The sequence below is a fragment of the Dipodomys ordii genome, unplaced genomic scaffold (assembly GCF_000151885.1).
Source record: "Dipodomys ordii isolate 6190 unplaced genomic scaffold, Dord_2.0 Scaffold2, whole genome shotgun sequence".
Taxonomy (NCBI): Eukaryota; Metazoa; Chordata; class Mammalia; order Rodentia; family Heteromyidae; genus Dipodomys; species Dipodomys ordii.
The window spans coordinates 27,638,721-27,654,550 of record NW_012267218.1 but is presented as its reverse complement, the minus strand read 5'-3'; the positions used below and the strand labels follow the sequence as shown (position 1 = coordinate 27,654,550).

Sequence of the window (15,830 nt, the reverse complement as noted above, 5' to 3'; positions counted from 1 at the left end):
CTAGGTTTTTGTTTGTTTGTTTTTTCAGTTATGGGGCTTGAACTCTGTCCCTCAGCTCTTCAGCTCAAGACTAGCCCTCTACCACTTGAGCCACAGCGCCACTTCCAGTTTTCTGGTGGTTAATTAGTGATGAGTCTCGCGGACTGTCCTGCCCGGGCTGGCTTTGAACCGCGATCCTCAGATCTCAGCCTCCTGAGTAGCTGGGATTACAGGCGTGAGCCACCGGCACCCGGCCCCTAATCTAGGTCTTAAGGGCTGAAGTGTAGCTCAGTGGCAGGGCGCTTGCCTAGCATGCATCACACTGTGGGTTCTATTGAGCCCCTTCCTCACTAAAGCCCTTCTGCTCAGATCTCATTCCCAGGGCTGATAGCATCCCAGAAAGTCACTGAACTCATCCCTAAATAAGAGGACCTCAAACTGAAGATTGTCACTCCGCATCCCAGCCATGGAAGTTCTTAATCTTAGTCCTCATAATTGAGGGGGCAGGTCTTATTAGGAATTCTATTTTTAAGATTGGATCCCCACAAAGCTAAAATTGGACTGGTCATAGCTAACACCTATGCACTAGTGTTCTCTGAGCACTATGTTATATTATCATGACTAGCCCCAGTTAGAAAAGAAACTGCAGCGCACGGCTTATCGTTTGTTGTTGTTTCTAATGTGCGTGTATGCTGATACTGTGGCTTGAACTCAGGGCCTTGAGCTGTCACTTGGCTTTTTCTGTTCAAGACTGGTGCTCTACCATTTGAGCCATAACTCCACTGCTGGCATTTTTGCTGGTTAGATGGAGATATGAATCTCTCAGATTTGTCTGCCTGAGAGAGCTTCAAACCTCAATCCTCAGATCTCAGCTTCCAGAGTAGCTATGATTAAATGAGCCATCAGCACTCAGCTAGTTTATTTGGTACAGGTCCTGGGGCTTGAATTCATGGCCTGGACACTGTCCCTGAGTAAAACTTTTTTTCTCAAGGCTAGCCCTCTACCACTTGAGCCACAGCTCCACTTCTGGCTTTTTGGTAGTTAATTAAAGTCTCATGGATTCTCCTGCCCAGGCTGGCCTCCTGAGTAGCTAGGGTTACAAGCATGAACCACCAATGCCTGCTAGTTTACCATACTTTTAAAAGGCGAGCATGGGCTTAAACTCTACCTAGATTCCAGGACACCCCCACCCCCAACACCAATGCTAAGTTACAGTTCTGTACCACAGCCTGCAGTTCTCATGACTCTCTTCATTGCCCGCTACTTCTCATAGAGGCCACAGGGAGGGGACAGAAAAGGAAGAGAAAATGGAGAAAGCACAAATCACCTGGGGAATCTTTCAAAGCACTTGGACTGATTCCATATGGCTGGGACAGGACCTGAAACTCTGCATTTCCAACAAGCAGGCGATGCTGGACAGCTGCTCGCTGTGGGACTGGAGACTGGGCTCTGGGCCTCAACCTCACACATGATGGTCACACACCCTACCATGGAGCCACACTCCCAGCCCCTGTGGGACATTGTAAAGAGGAAGGGGTGAGGTGACAGGCAACTCAAGCAGCTGCTGCAGCAAAAAACAAAAGGACTAGGCTACAGCCAGAAGTCACAGAGAGTCATTCGAAGCCACCAAGGACAAACGAAGGCAGAGCTTCTCATCACACATTCATGACTTCATTATGAACTTAAGTCCTGTGAGCAAGCCACCTTTTCTTTTTTACAATGGAGAAACAGGTGTAAGAGGACTGAACCCATCAGGCTCAAAAAACCACACTCCCATGACTGGGAAAGAGCAAGCAAGGAGCAAGCAAAAGAGTTGTGATGAGAGCAGTGGTTTTATACAATCAGTGCCATGCAATATCAAAGGTATCAAAGAGCTCTAAATGTGTCCTTTTTTTTGTGTGGGGGGGGCGCCTAGTTGCCATCCCTGAGCTCTTTTTTCAAGGCTAATGCCCTACCATTAAGTGACAGTTTCACTTCCAGCTTTCCAGTGGTTAACTGGAGATTCAGAGTCTCACTTGGACTTAAGGGCTAGCCTTATATTTCAGCCTTCTGAGTAGCTAGGATTACATGAGTGTGTCCTATTTTTTAATAGGCTATCTATAGTGTGCCAATACTAGCGCTTGATCTCAGGATCAAGGACACAGTTCAAGGGAACTGTCCCTTAGCTTTTTCCACTCAAGGCTAGCCCTCTACCACTTAAGCCACACCTCCACGTTTGGCTTTTTGGTGCTTAACTGGAGCTGTGACTCACAGACTTCCTGCCCAGGCTGGCTTCCAACTGTGATCCTCACAGTTCAACTTCCTGTGTAGCTCTAGGGTTACAGGCATGAGCTACTGCACCTGGCTAAAAGTGCCTGGCTAAGATTTAAGTATTTTCTGATAAGCTAGTCACCCCTCTGAGATTTAAAAATAAGCCACACAAATTAACTTCCTTATAAAACAGCCACTTCAAAAGATTTCCTTTAATATCATAAAATATTTCCATGGACAAGTGAGCTAGCAAACACACATGCACCCATGTGCCTTCCGACAGGACCCACCCCCATCCCCCACCTAGTGGACATGAGATCAGAAAGATGAATACAGCAGATGGAACAGAAGAAAAATCAGCAGAAAGAATGGAATATAACTTTGTGCTTGGTTATTTTCCTACTGTCACGACAAAACGATATCTCGGTGCAAATAATTTTTCCTCTTTTCCGTGTAAGTCTGGTAGAGAAAAAAATACTTTTTTTCTATAATAAAATATGTAGGTTTTTTTTTTTTGGTGTGGTTTTTTTGTACTTTTTTTAATGTAGTTTTTTTCTTTTTTTTTGCAGAAAATATTTTTGTAAACTGTCCCTTGGCGGGTAAGGTGGCTGGAGGCCGCGTGGGTCCCTGCGCATGCGCGTCCCACGGGAGGCCCTGTGGGAAACCCCGAACCTGGGCGGCCGAGGCGACGGCCGAGGCAGCGGGGCGCGAGTGCGCAAGCGCGAGGGGCAGGTTAGAGATCACTCTCGCCGTACAGCGCCGTGGAGAAGGACATGTAATCCAGAGCACCGGGCACGGAGTCAGGACCTGCATAAGGCGCCATTCGTGCGATGCAGTATTCAGCCTGGTCCGGCGGCAGCTCCCGGCGCAGCTCATCCTCTGTGATGTAGTTCTGTGGAGACAGCATGGCCACCGGTTGCAAAGCCAGCAGCGGCCGTAAAGCGACACCGTGCGGCAGTGCCGCAAAACCCGGCCAACTTAAACTTGCGCTGCACGTTAGGGACCCAGGGTGTGGCATCTCCCCTCCCCGCGGGGCCTTTGGAGCTATGCCTGCACCCAGGCACGCATGCGCACACACACAAACGTATTTTTAAAAATAATTTCTTTTCATTGACGCCTATTTTATAGCCTTCACAAAATAATTTCACATGATTACTCTAGTTTTGTTTTGTTTGGGGGCTTGAACTCTGGGCTTGGGTGCTGTCCCTGAGCTCTTCAACTCAAGGCTAGAGCCCTACTACTTGGAGCCATAGAGCCACTTCTGTTTTTCAGGTGGTTAATAGGAGATAAGAGGCTCACAGCCTTTCCTGCCTGGGCTGGCTTCAAAACCGTGATCCTCAGATCTCAGCCTCCTTAGTAGCTAGGATTACAGGTGTTAGCCACCTACACCTGGCCTCCAATAGTCTATATTTGTCCTGCTTCTCACTCATCTGCACTAAACATGCATTTTCAACAGGCACAATAAAGGGACATATAGATTCCTGGTGTTCTCCAGACCCACTCAGTGGCCTCTGTGGAGGCCTACAACACTACCTTTAAGGAGTGCCAACAAGGTTAAGATGGGTGTCCAGTATGAGAATCACTACTACACACTGCACCTTGGCTAGCAGCCAAAGTGTCAACCTTGTTCTAACTCACTAAGCTCCCAGCCTGGGTTGTTCCTGCCTTCCCTGCTCCCTCTACTTGAGAGGTGTGTGTGGAAGCTGCTTCATACAGGAGCTCAAGAGTCCAAGAGCCTTCACCCAGCTCTGCACCACAGGGTAGTTCCACAGCCTATCCCCGAGTTCCCTGAAAATGGGTATGAGGAAGAATAGGGATGCCTTCTTGTCACCTGAAAGTTAGGCCTTTCTGGGCTTATGTTCCCCTCCTACAAAATTAGTCAGATGTTTTCTGAAGATCTTACCAGCTCCAAGGTGCCCTCGCTCTAATGAGAGGGTCCTTGTACTTTAGTTAGACTTTCAGAGACCCCCTTCATCGCTTTATCTTTACTCCTTTATAGACTGAGATATTTCAGAAGTTATGCTCCCTACTGGGTTTTGCCTTTTCATTTCAGTTTTGAAGCAGAGATGACATAAAGGTTCCCTTGCGAATTTTACAGAAAGGAAACCCAGCCCTCAGGCATTCCCTCCACTGTAAATATTCTCTGGATCCTCCTTGAATCTTTTCTTAATATTTAGGGGGAATCTGTGGCTCCTGAAAATCCCTCCAAACCCCAGGACTAAAGATGGCAGTGGGTCTGAGTAACATCCAGGTCCACCGATGTCAAGGCTGAGCTTCTGGCCTCCATGGAGACAGCCCCTCTGTACCCTGCCTATTTTCCTGCTGCCAGGCATGGAGTTAGAGGGTATTATCTGGAAAGTTTGGGAAGCTGAAGCACTCTACTTCTTGGGATAGAAAAGTGAGATGTTCCCTACTTCTCTCCATCCTCATCCTGCTAATCACCAGGATTCTATGCCTGTGCCCCAGGAGGATTTAATGGCCAAGACCTAGATGTCTTCAGATAGACTTTTCCATTATCCAGCTCTATCCCCCAACCTACTCCATTGCCCCCCAACCATCACAAGGGCCCCTCACTGACTTGCAGCTTGCCAACTTGTAGGAGCCCCCTTCAGCTAATACTATGTCCTAACTCTTTAGCTGAGCCCAAGGCCTTATAGAAATAAGTAAACAGGTAGAGGCTCATAGCCATGGGAGACCCAATGGGGTCTGGGAAGAAAGGATGGTTGAAGTGCTCACACTCTGGCCTTGTCTCCTCCAGATCAAAGTCTAGTCAGTGCCTGTCACCCCCAGCGCAGTGCTCACCTTGTCCCCAGCCAAGATCTTGAAGGAAGCCATGACTTGATCTGCAGTATCTGTGTCGGCAGTCTCTCGGGACATGAAGTCAATGAAGGCTTGGAATGTCACTACCCCCAGTCGGTTGGGGTCCACAATGCTCATGATGCGGGCAAATTCTGCTTCTCCCTAGAGGGAACAGCCAAGCCAGGCCTGTCAGTCCATGGCCTGCTGAGAATCTCAGGTGGACCTCAAACCCCTGGGTAGCATGTTGTTTAGAAGAGGAACATACAATAGCTAATGACCTAACCTGGCTTTCCCTGAGGATATGACAAGAGACTTAATACTCATATGCCCAAGGGTTAAGCCCAACTCAGGGCTTCCCACCCTTTATAGGTATCTGGATTCTCCTTAGAAAAAAGAACACTGCTACTAATTATAATAACAATGGCTAACATCCACACAGCATATATAGTATGCTACATATTTTATATATTTAATCCTTACCACTACCATATAAAATCTTATCATTTCTGGGCACGGATAGGAAGTCCGAGGCCTATTCAGGCTAAGTAAGCAGAATTTGACCTCAAGAAGTCTGGCTCCAGAATCTGTGGTCTCTCTACAACTCTGTATTTTCTAAGTGCCAGACACGTGCACAGTACTGTGTTAAGGTCCTTTGTTTAATCCTTAACGATGGTCCTTCAGGGCTCTTCTCACTTTGTATCTGAGGTCACAAGCTGGCGATGGCAGTGTGTTGCTAATTCCTAAATTGACATTGCCTAGCACAAGCCCTTGGCCCTGCCTTGTGCTTCATGTAGGAGGTGAGGACTTGGGGTTGTTACCTATATCACAATCCAAACTAAAAAGGTAGGACTCTGCAAGTAAGCTCTGCCCTTGTCACCATGTCTGGAGTTATCTGCCTGCCCAGAAAGCCAGATGACAGAGGGCACATGAAGAAGGTTAGAGAGGAGCCTGGGATAGTGGCAGACTTGGTTGGAGTCATCATCAGGGCAGAGGAAAAAAATCTAAACCTCCATGCCTCATGTAAGATGAGGTAGAGCCAAGCATACAGTGGGAACACCCACCAATGCTTCCTGCTTGCCTCAGGCACAGACCAGGTACCCACATGAAAAATAACAAAGCCCAGTTGCCATAATAAATAACAGAGGACGAGCAGGAACAAAGACTAAGGCAAAGAACTCTGAGTCATCCGACTACACAGACCCTTGGCTTGGCCTGTCTTTTCCCAAGGAAGGACACTTGACGCTCCTCTGGGGAAGGAAGCCTTAGGCAGAGGGCTTGGGCCCCCCATTACTAAAGACTTGGCCTCTTCTGTGTGCTGGCTGTCTCCTGGCCAGGGCAGGTTAAGGCCAGGAGGGTGGGGTTTACGTTACCATGTTGTAACCCATGGAGATCAGGCAGGCGCGGAAATCATCCGTGTCCATCATGCCTGTCTTCTTCTGTGAGCCAGTGGCACAAGGCACAGGAGGAACAGACAGGGAGGAGGAAGAGGAAGAGCCATCCCGGGACCAGGAAGACAGGGCACAGATGGAAAGGAAAAGGAAGGTTATGATTGGAGGTGAGGAAGGGCAGAGGAATGTAGGAGAAACATGGCCACAGAAAGGAGGAAGCGGAGCGGGAGATGTCAAAGGTTGGAGTAGAGGATGGAGGAGGCAGGGACAGCAGGAGACGAGCCCCATGGCCCACAGGAAGGAGGGACAGGAAGATCCAGACAGGGAGAAAAGAGAAAAAGAAGAAACGCGTTATTTCTCGCCCCAGAGGCCACCTCTGAGCGTGCTCCATGCAGGAGGTGAGTACCTGGGGGTCGTTGCCAATATCATAACCCAAGCTGATGAGGCAGGCTTTGAACTCCTCGGGACCCAGCGTGCCGGAGTGATCCTGGGGCCGTGGTGCGCCAGGCAGCGAGCCATGCGGTGCCAGGGAGGTGGAGGCCGTGAGGGGTGGGGGACGGGGTGGGCCATGCCCCAGGGGGAGAGTGGTGTGTGTGGAGGAGACACAGGAAGAACAAGGCATGCGGATGGAGAGGGTGGAGGGTGGAGGATGGGGGAGGAGGGAAATAAAAGTGTACACGGTTAGACACACGGACGAGCTTCCACAAGGGGACCCTGTCCCTGGCACACACAGCCCTGCTTCGGGAAGCAGGGCCACAGGGGTGCACAATGAACCAGGAGGGTGAGAAGCTCCCCCAGAGGGGTCCTAGGCCACCCCAGTGTCCCCAAGGGCTCCACCCACCCAGGTGCCTGGAGGGCAGTGAAGCAGGCAGGTGGGACGCAGCACCTGACCCCATGCTTCCCACCCTTACGGCTGCCCCACATCCCAGGGAACTGGGAAAGGACAGCCCCATCCCCCAGAATCGAGATGGGACACAGGCCTCTGCTTCTCTGTCTTGGGGCAATGGGGACAGCCAGAGGCAGAGGCCTCCAGCTGAGACTTTGGTAGCCTCTTCTCCAAGGGCTGAGTCCTCATGGGAGGAGAGGAAGGGTTAAGGGTCAAAGGCCCTCTTCCCACCAATGACATTAGCACTCTCCCCAGGAAAGCAGGGAGGCTTATGGGACACCAGGATGGCTTTCCAAGGCTAGCTCAGAAAGCCTGACTCTGAGGTGCACTGAGTCAGAGCAGGCCCCAAGAACTTAGGCCCAGCATAGTGGCCCACACCCTGGGCGGTGCCCTCCAGGGTCCTGGGTCAGGGGCTGGGAGCTGCTCTAAGTGAGAAAGGAGTGGGGCTCTCACCCGGTCAAAGTGATTGAAGGAGGCCCGGAACTCATTCATCTGTTCCTGGCTGATGCCCTTGGCATCTCGGGTCAGGATCTGGTTCTCCACCTCATTGATGGTCCTGGCAATGGTGGTGAGAAGCTGCTCCCAGCCCACGCGGATGTGCTAGAGGTAGGGGTGAGGTTGATGGGGTATCAGGCCTGGGCTCTAAGTTGTCCCTGCCCATTCCTTTCTTTTGACTCTTATGAGCAGTCAAAGCAATCAAACTCAGCCTTCTGTCTGGAGCCATAGTATCAGCAGGGTAGGAGCAAGGACACCTTACCAGGTCAGAAGGACCTGGAGGATAAAGGGGGCTGGGTGTTGGCTCCGCCTGGAATAACATTGAGACCAGGACTTGCCAATGGGAGTCTGATAAGAAAGGGAGGTAGAGCTGATAGTGGGAAAGAGCAAAAGACAAAACGTGTGATTCCTTGAACATCCCACCCCACAGCCACACATGAACGTGCATACCTACACATACAAGTCAAAACAAGTACAGCCATGTGCCACATAATGGCCTCCTAGCCAATGAAAGGCCAAATACACCATGGTGGTCCCAGACCACCGAGTGACATTGTAGCCGTAACAGTGTGTCACTGGGGTGTCAGAAAATCACCTAAGGACACATTTCTGAGAAGGCACCATCAGTAAGAGATGAATGGCTGTAGTCTTTGAAGGCAGGTGCCCATTCCGCTGAGACTTGGAGGAGTCCACCAGCATCGGAATTGCTGGTGAGGTTTGAGAATTGAGAATTAGGGAGTCAAATTTTGGAGCTGGGGCCCACGTGAATTCATTTTTCAAGGAGCTCCTGGGGTACCCAGAAAGCCCTGCAGATTGAAGACACAGAGCTTCAGGGATGCAGAGAAGGGAGCATTCATCTTCCTGCTAGGAAGATGGGTAACAACCCTCACCCTAGCTCGGGTGGAGGGCAGAAGGGGATGCGCGCCTCTCCTCCGAGAACTGGGGCTAGCCCCACCCACCTCCATGGTGTAGTTGGTGTGCTTGTTGTCGAAGATGAGCGCCTCCTGGATCAACTGGTGGTCGCCCTCCAGCTGGTCAATCTTTGGCTTGTAGTTGACGATGCTCTTCTCGTACTGCCGCAGGTGATTGAGCTGGTCCTCCAAGGTCCCGTGCATCTCGATAGAGATCCTGCCGATCTCCTGCTCGTCCAGAAAGCGGCACCTTGTCAGACCTCTCTCTTCCATAGAATTAAAGCCCTCCAGGTCATTAGTTACCCCAACCTTTCTCCCACACGCTTGGTGATTCTGGGTTTCTATCTCAGCCCTAGGGAGGCCAGCACCGGGAATGAAGGATACACAGCTAGCATGGGTGCATCTTGGTATGGAAGTAGCATCCTAAAAGTATATAATAAGCATCATCATTGCGTCAGAGCTCTGCCATCCCTTAGGTTAGACTCAGAAAGGAGATGTTGGCTCACTTGCTTCCCATTCAAACTCCCACTCCAAGCCTTGCTCTCAGTCATTTCCTCCCATGAGGGCCTTCCTGATGCCCACTGAACCAGGATTGCCACACCCTCAGAATGCCTGGCTTACCTCTTCAGAAGCTACACTCTGCTCTTTTGACTCCTAAGATGCCTACCCAAGTTCCATCGCTCCCCACAGGTCCGACCTAATGTCTGTTTCCACCTGTCATTCACCCATTGTAAGGAGCGCTTGCGTGTAAAACCATTTCTGTCCATTCAAGTCAGCCCTGATTTGATATTGAATATCAACTAAGCACAGTGTCTTGGGGGCAAAGGAAGGGGTGCATACAGTACCAGGAACTTGACCTGGTCTCTGGCCTTAAGAATCTCCAGGATTTAGCTGGGCGCTGGTAGCTCATGCCTGTAATCCTAGCTACTAAGGAGGCTAGGATCTGAGGATCATGGTTCAAAGCCAGCTCATGCAGGAAACTCTGTGAGACTCTTTCTCCAATAAACTACCAGAAAACCAGAAGTGATACTGTGGCTCAAATGGTAGAGCACTAGCCTTGAGCTGAAGAGCTGAGGAACAGTGCCCAGGCCCAGGGTACAAGCCCATGATCGAAAGAAAAAAAAATCTCAAAACCACATTCCAATCAAGCTAATCCCCTATGAACCCCAACATCTAGCCTAAATAATTCAGCAAAAAAAATTCTGCATTTCACTGGGGATGGCTCGGCTCTCTTTCTGGCAAGATCATATTCTTTGACTAGGCCCTTTGCCAGTGAACAATAATGGAGGCAGGAATACCTGGCGAACGCAGCAAGCCAAAGGGTTAATGAAGCTGACCCAGGCATTCAGGAGCTGGTCATCCTGTGGGACTTTCTTATGTAGCTCCATAGAAATGCCCTCCTGTCTATCTTTGCTCCCAATCAGACATCAGGATCGAGCTTTCCCTGCACAAGGCTCCACACCCCACCAGAGGGCATCCCCTAATCAGGGGCGTGTAGTGGACAGTGCCTTTCTTGTACTGCCGCAGGTGACTGAGTCGGGGTTCCTGCCCCAGGGGAGATAGTTGACCTGCCTGGCACAGATGGTACTAAGGAGAAATGGGAAAGCAAATACTTCTCACAAGGGGACTCACCTCCATTTTGGTCTGGATCCAGGGCCCAATGACATTGGCCTGGGCTCCAAACTGTTTGCGTAGCCTCTCATTGTGCTGCTGGCGGGCATGCTCTTCCGTCAGAGCCTGGTCTCTCCGTGGCACCAGCTGCCGAACCTGGGGCAGGAACAATCATGAGACTTTGGGGATAGGCCAACCGGCTCCTCATGCGGCCAATGAAGAAATGAAGAGCCATGAAAGGGAGGGGTGGGTCAAAACCAGAACAACAGCAAAGATGCTGACCTCATCCAGCAATTCATGCACTATTTGGGTCATGTTTTACTACATGATAATGAAGTAAATGAAATGCATGAAAATCAATGAAAAAAAACAAAACTCTTCGTCCTTATCAAATATCCAATGGCTCAGCCTGTGCCCTTCCACTCACGTGGTCCCATTTGCCATTGATCTCCTGAGGTGCGATGCTTGTATAGGGATTGGTGCCCGCCATGTTGACATGATAAGTCTGGACAATCTTGGACACCTCGTTGTGGATACCCAGGATGGCCAGGCGTTCCTTGTCAGCATCGGGAAGGGTGGCCTTGAACTGCTCATGGGCTGTGGTCAGTCCCTGAAGAGACACAGAGATACAGGACAAAGACAGATACTCAGTGGGGCTGGTGCTTTCCTTGGGTAAGAGGTCCCAGGTAGAAGATCAGAGGACAAAGGATGCACAGTCCCACACCAATGGGAGAGCCAGAGGCATCAACTCAGATTCTCCCAGCTGAGAACTAAGGCAGGGCAGCTACGGGAAGGAGAAGGCAGGGCTAGCAGTACAATGGCTGCATCCTTGGAGCTGGTGAGATTGACAGCCATCTCCCTGGGATGTTCACTATCCCACAGGGGACCAGGGAAGCTCTAGATGACCTCTGGGTCAATACTGGCCATGGGAGCACTCTGCACAACCTTCTGAATCTAATACCCTGTAGTTACATCAAAGATAAAGGAAGGAGCTCATTTCGATATAAAATGAACTCCGGGATTCATGGTTTTCTAATTGTTATTATAAAAGTGATACACAGATGGGTTATAGTTTCGTAAGTCAGGTAAAGAGTACATTTCTTTTTGGACAATGTCACCCCTTCCCTGGCCCTCTCCTAGTTTTTTCCCCTTCCATCCCCACCCACAAGTTGCATAGTTGATTTTCAACAAAGTATCTAATGAGTTCCAAGATTAATGTTAAAAGTCAAAGACCTGGGATATAATCAAACTACTTTTTATAAGCAACAACAAAAGAAGGGTGTAGAGAAGAAGGTGCAAATAAATATGTTGACTATGTGGCCATATGGCTTATACTTGTTGAAGGGAGTTGGAGGGGAGGGGATGAAGAGTAGCAGGGGACAGGACCATAAATGTCTTTACCATTTGGTCAAACTACTTGGTCAAACTAACAAATCAAAGGTTTCGGATGATCTTCTTCAGTCTACCCTACAGGGCAATCCTACAGGAATGTGATCCAGCGCAGGCGCTTGGGGGGTATGACTGGCTCACCTGGATCTCCTCAATGGTGTGCACAATGAAAGTGTCCTGAAGGTCTTCCATGGCCCCTTCCATCCAGTTGTTGAAAGGTGCAGCCCGCTTGGCGTACTCCAAGTACAGCTGGTCAATGGTCTCCAGTAGCTTCTCTGTCCGCTGGAAGTTGCCAAGCAGGTGTTTAACAGAGTGATATTCAGAGCTACCTCCCACCTCCATCATAAGCCTCCAGGCCAACCCCAAGGGGTCCTGGTCTGGAAGCACTGGACTAAAGCAGAAAGAACCAGTTCCACAAGGGCACTGGTTCAGTGTATCAGGTGATGGATCACCTCACAATGAAATCACTTGGCCTGGCCCCCACAGAGCCTGATTTGTAGCCCAGATAAGTTCTCAAATAGCTGGGGTTGGGCTGTTAGGTGCTGAGATGCCACAAACACTAAAGAGGACGAGACACCATTAGGGCACAAAAGGAGGCATCTCCACGAGGGCCTGTGCCAAAGTGAGTCTCCCAGTTAGGCCAGGGTGGGGATGGATCCAGGGAACCTTGCAGACCTTTAAAGCAAAGAGAACCAAGGAGGAGGAAGATGCACATGCACATACATACATGCTGCATCCATGCACACAGCCCTGCTCTCTCCAGGGCCCTTACCTCTAGAGCTTCCCTCCGCTTCTGAGTCAGGGCCCCCAGATTGTCCCATTGGTCACAGATCTTTTGACAACGAGCGTTAACACTGGGTGAGTCGTAATAGTCCAGCTCACTGGGGTTGGGGAAGGAAAGACAAGGAGTCAGGTGATGCATGACACAGGATGATTATGGAGACTGATCTCCCTTTCCGTGGGTGGGGTGGGCTGGGGATCACTACTGGTGCTGGAAGAGTCAGGGGTGCTTCCACCTGCATGACTTGCAGTCCCACCTCCTTGTCCTTGAGGAGACCAGAGGTGGGAGACTGAAGGTAGCCATTCTTCTTCTCTTGCCTCCAACCAACGCTGGAGGTGAGGCTGGCCTTGACCTGATGCTCAATGACAGGGAACCTAGGGTCTATGAAAAAGTCTAGCACTAAGAACCAAGGCTTGATCTGTCTTAATGAAGATGAAGACCCAAGGTCTGGAACAGGAATGGCATAGTCCTAGCTCCTTTCTCCCTAAAAGGACATTACTTGTTTTCCATATGACTCACTTCCTGTTTGGGCACCATTTCCCATCCCCACTACAACAGTAGCTGATAAAGCCAGGCCCCAGCCCTCACTCTTGGCACCAAAGGATGGCATGGGGGGGGGTGTTAGGGGAGGGAGGAGGGGGACACTGGGGCGGGCCTACTTGAGCTCCTGTGCGATGGCGGCAATCTGTTCCACACGATCTTGGTGAGCAGCTAGGTCACTCTCGAAGGCCTCGTGCTTCTTGAGCAGGGCCTTGATCTCTGACAGAGTGGCCGTCTCATAATCCTTCTGCCGCAGCATGGCCTCTTTGCCTGGATGCAGAGATGGGATCACAGCTGAGTAGGAAACACAGGATCTTCTTGGACCTAGCCACCCACCCCTCAAGGCCCCAGGACTCCACTTCTGGGGTTGCTTCCCAGAGAGGTATATCCTCCAGACTGTGATCCCCAGTGTGAGAAAGCAGATGTGTGGCTGGACATCTAGTCATGGTAAGTGAGGGGGAAATTACCACTCTCCATGGAGCATCTCCAGAGCATTTAGAGCAGTTATGAATGAAGGCTAGGCAGGAATACATGGGAAGGTAAAGAACACAGCATTTGCGATACAAGCATTCGCAGGATGCACAGCCAGCTACACCCCATGACATACTTAGGGGAAAAACTTGCCAAGCACACCAGCATTCCTCCGGTCACTATGTGGCTGGCTTCAAACAGCCCAGCAGGGAGCCCCTCCCCAGTTAACTCTCAGTGCAGTCCAGACAGTTGGGTGCATCTAAACCTTCTAGAACCTTCTCTGACCATTAGATGCACAACCCTTTCTCTTTAGAGCAAGACGCTTGCATTTCTTGGATCTCTTTCTACAGGAGGAAAGCAGGGATGAGAAACAATCAAAGCTCCTCAGCTGCTTTATGACAGGCACAGGGAAGGAGCTAGCTGAGCTAGTTCTCATGTCCACTTTCAGCATCAACCCTGGGGTTGCTCAGACTGCCAGAAAAGAACTGCTGAGCTTCAAGCCATTTTTCTTCCCCCCTATTGTTTTTTCTTTAAATCATAATAAGACATATTTACATAAAAGAGATGATAATAAATAAGCTTACTTGTCTACTTACTTCTATTTAGTTTTTCCCTGTATGGATATTAACACATTAGATATATATTAATTGTTTTAAAATATTTAGCAGTACATTTTTGTGTGTGTGCCAGTATCAGGGCTTGAACTCAGGGCCTGAACACTGTTCCTTAGCTTCTCCACTGGCTCTCTACCACTTGGACCATACTGCCACTTCTGGCCATTTGGTGGTTAATGAAGATAAGTGGCTCATGAACTTTTTCTGCCATGGCTGGCTTTGAGCCATGATCCTCAGATCTCAGCCTCTTGAGTAGCTACCATTACCAGCATGAGCCACTGGCAACCAGCTAGCAGTATATTCCTGAAATATCTATTTGGATCCATTGTCTTCCTATGTAAAGTCTTTCATTGGTATATCTTTAGGAAATTCATTTCAGGATTCTCAAGGATGCCAAAAATCTGAAGATACGCAAGTCTCTGAAGTATTTGCATATAACCCACTCATATGCTTTCAACCATCCCTAGATAATGTACAATGCCTAATACAATGAAAATGTTAAGATTATATTGTTTAGAGAATAATGACAAGAAAAAAAAGTCTACACATACATTCAGCACAGATGCCATTCCTTTTGTCTGAATATTTTGATCTGTGGTTGGTAGAATCCAAAGATGTATAACTCACAGATATGGAGAGAGGACTTTACCTCCAGGACAGAACCACTCACAGACTTACTGTAGGACACGCAGGACCCTTGGCTTGCGTGATGGTACATTTCTTACCACCAATGTCTCCTGGCACATGATTTCTCCATGTTTAGGGTCAATTCCTTAGTCTCAGGAAATAGTATTTCCATTCAAATATAATGAACTCATTAGGTATGAAGTTGGGTAGCCAAACTGCTCCCCTCTGAGGCTGTGCTGAATGCTAGGGTTCCTCATGCTCTTACTGGTGGCTTGCAAACTGGGAGAAGTGGGGGACATCCTTTGCTCTCACATGGCTGTGAGCTGTCCCTGACCCAGGAGAGAATCCCTACAGTACCTCATGGGTGAACCAGGACCCTCTCCATCCACACCTGCATAGGCACTTAAATAGGGTGCTATACCCACTCCCTTTAGTCAAGAGCCAATGGCATGCCAATCCTTATATCAAGCCAGGCCATTCCCAAACAGCCACAGGTCCTTTCTGTTTATCTCCAGCCTGAAGTCAGACAAACATAAAACAGGGCTAAATTAGGGAAGGGGGGGGGCGTGTCTCAAGCTCAGGGTTCTCTATTAGCTAATTTGGCCTCCAGCTGATAGAGCTAGCAAGGCCCCTCCCTCCCTGCTACTAGCTTAGATTGTGAGGTCAAGAACATCCCAAGTATGAATGCCTCGCTTCAGAGTTAATGCCAGCTGACAATAAGAAGACGTAATATATAGCCCGAATGCCTGAAAGTCAGATTAAGAAGACACAGGTTCTAATGTAAAGAAAGGCTTTGGACTGGGCGCCAGTGGCTCACGCCTGTAATCCTAGCTACTCAGGAAGCTGAGATCTGAGGATCATGGTTTGAAAGTCACCCAGGCAGAAAAGTCTGTGAGACTTTTCAATTAGCCACCAGAAAACAGGAAGTGGCGCTATGGCTCAAGTGGTAGAGCACTAGCCTTGAGCTGAAGAGCTGAGGGACATTGTCCAGGCCCAGAGTTCAAGCCCCACAGCTGACAAAAAGAAAAAGAAAGAAAGGAAGGAAGGAAAGAAGGAAGGAAGGAAGGAAGGAAGGAAGGAAGGAAGGAA

At 49.5% G+C, this 15,830-nt stretch overlaps 1 protein-coding gene across 1 annotated transcript in view; it reads right to left on the bottom strand.

The window, feature by feature from the left end:
• Positions 1-2,777: 2,777 nt before the first annotated feature.
• The window catches only part of Actn1 (actinin, alpha 1), a 50,028-nt gene continuing 36,975 nt past the window's right edge, over positions 2,778-15,830 (bottom strand). Inside the window, exons 12-23 of the mRNA XM_013013693.1 lie at positions 15,133-15,169; positions 13,149-13,299; positions 12,481-12,589; positions 11,850-11,990; positions 10,747-10,929; positions 10,341-10,475; positions 8,757-8,936; positions 7,756-7,902; positions 6,823-6,903; positions 6,399-6,464; positions 5,032-5,190; positions 2,778-3,121 (exon numbers count right to left, since the gene is read on the bottom strand). Of these exons, the coding sequence (XP_012869147.1) occupies positions 2,963-3,121; positions 5,032-5,190; positions 6,399-6,464; positions 6,823-6,903; positions 7,756-7,902; positions 8,757-8,936; positions 10,341-10,475; positions 10,747-10,929; positions 11,850-11,990; positions 12,481-12,589; positions 13,149-13,299; positions 15,133-15,169 (1,548 nt within the window). The 3' untranslated portion in view covers positions 2,778-2,962. The remainder of the gene's footprint in view (positions 3,122-5,031; positions 5,191-6,398; positions 6,465-6,822; positions 6,904-7,755; positions 7,903-8,756; positions 8,937-10,340; positions 10,476-10,746; positions 10,930-11,849; positions 11,991-12,480; positions 12,590-13,148; positions 13,300-15,132; positions 15,170-15,830) is intronic.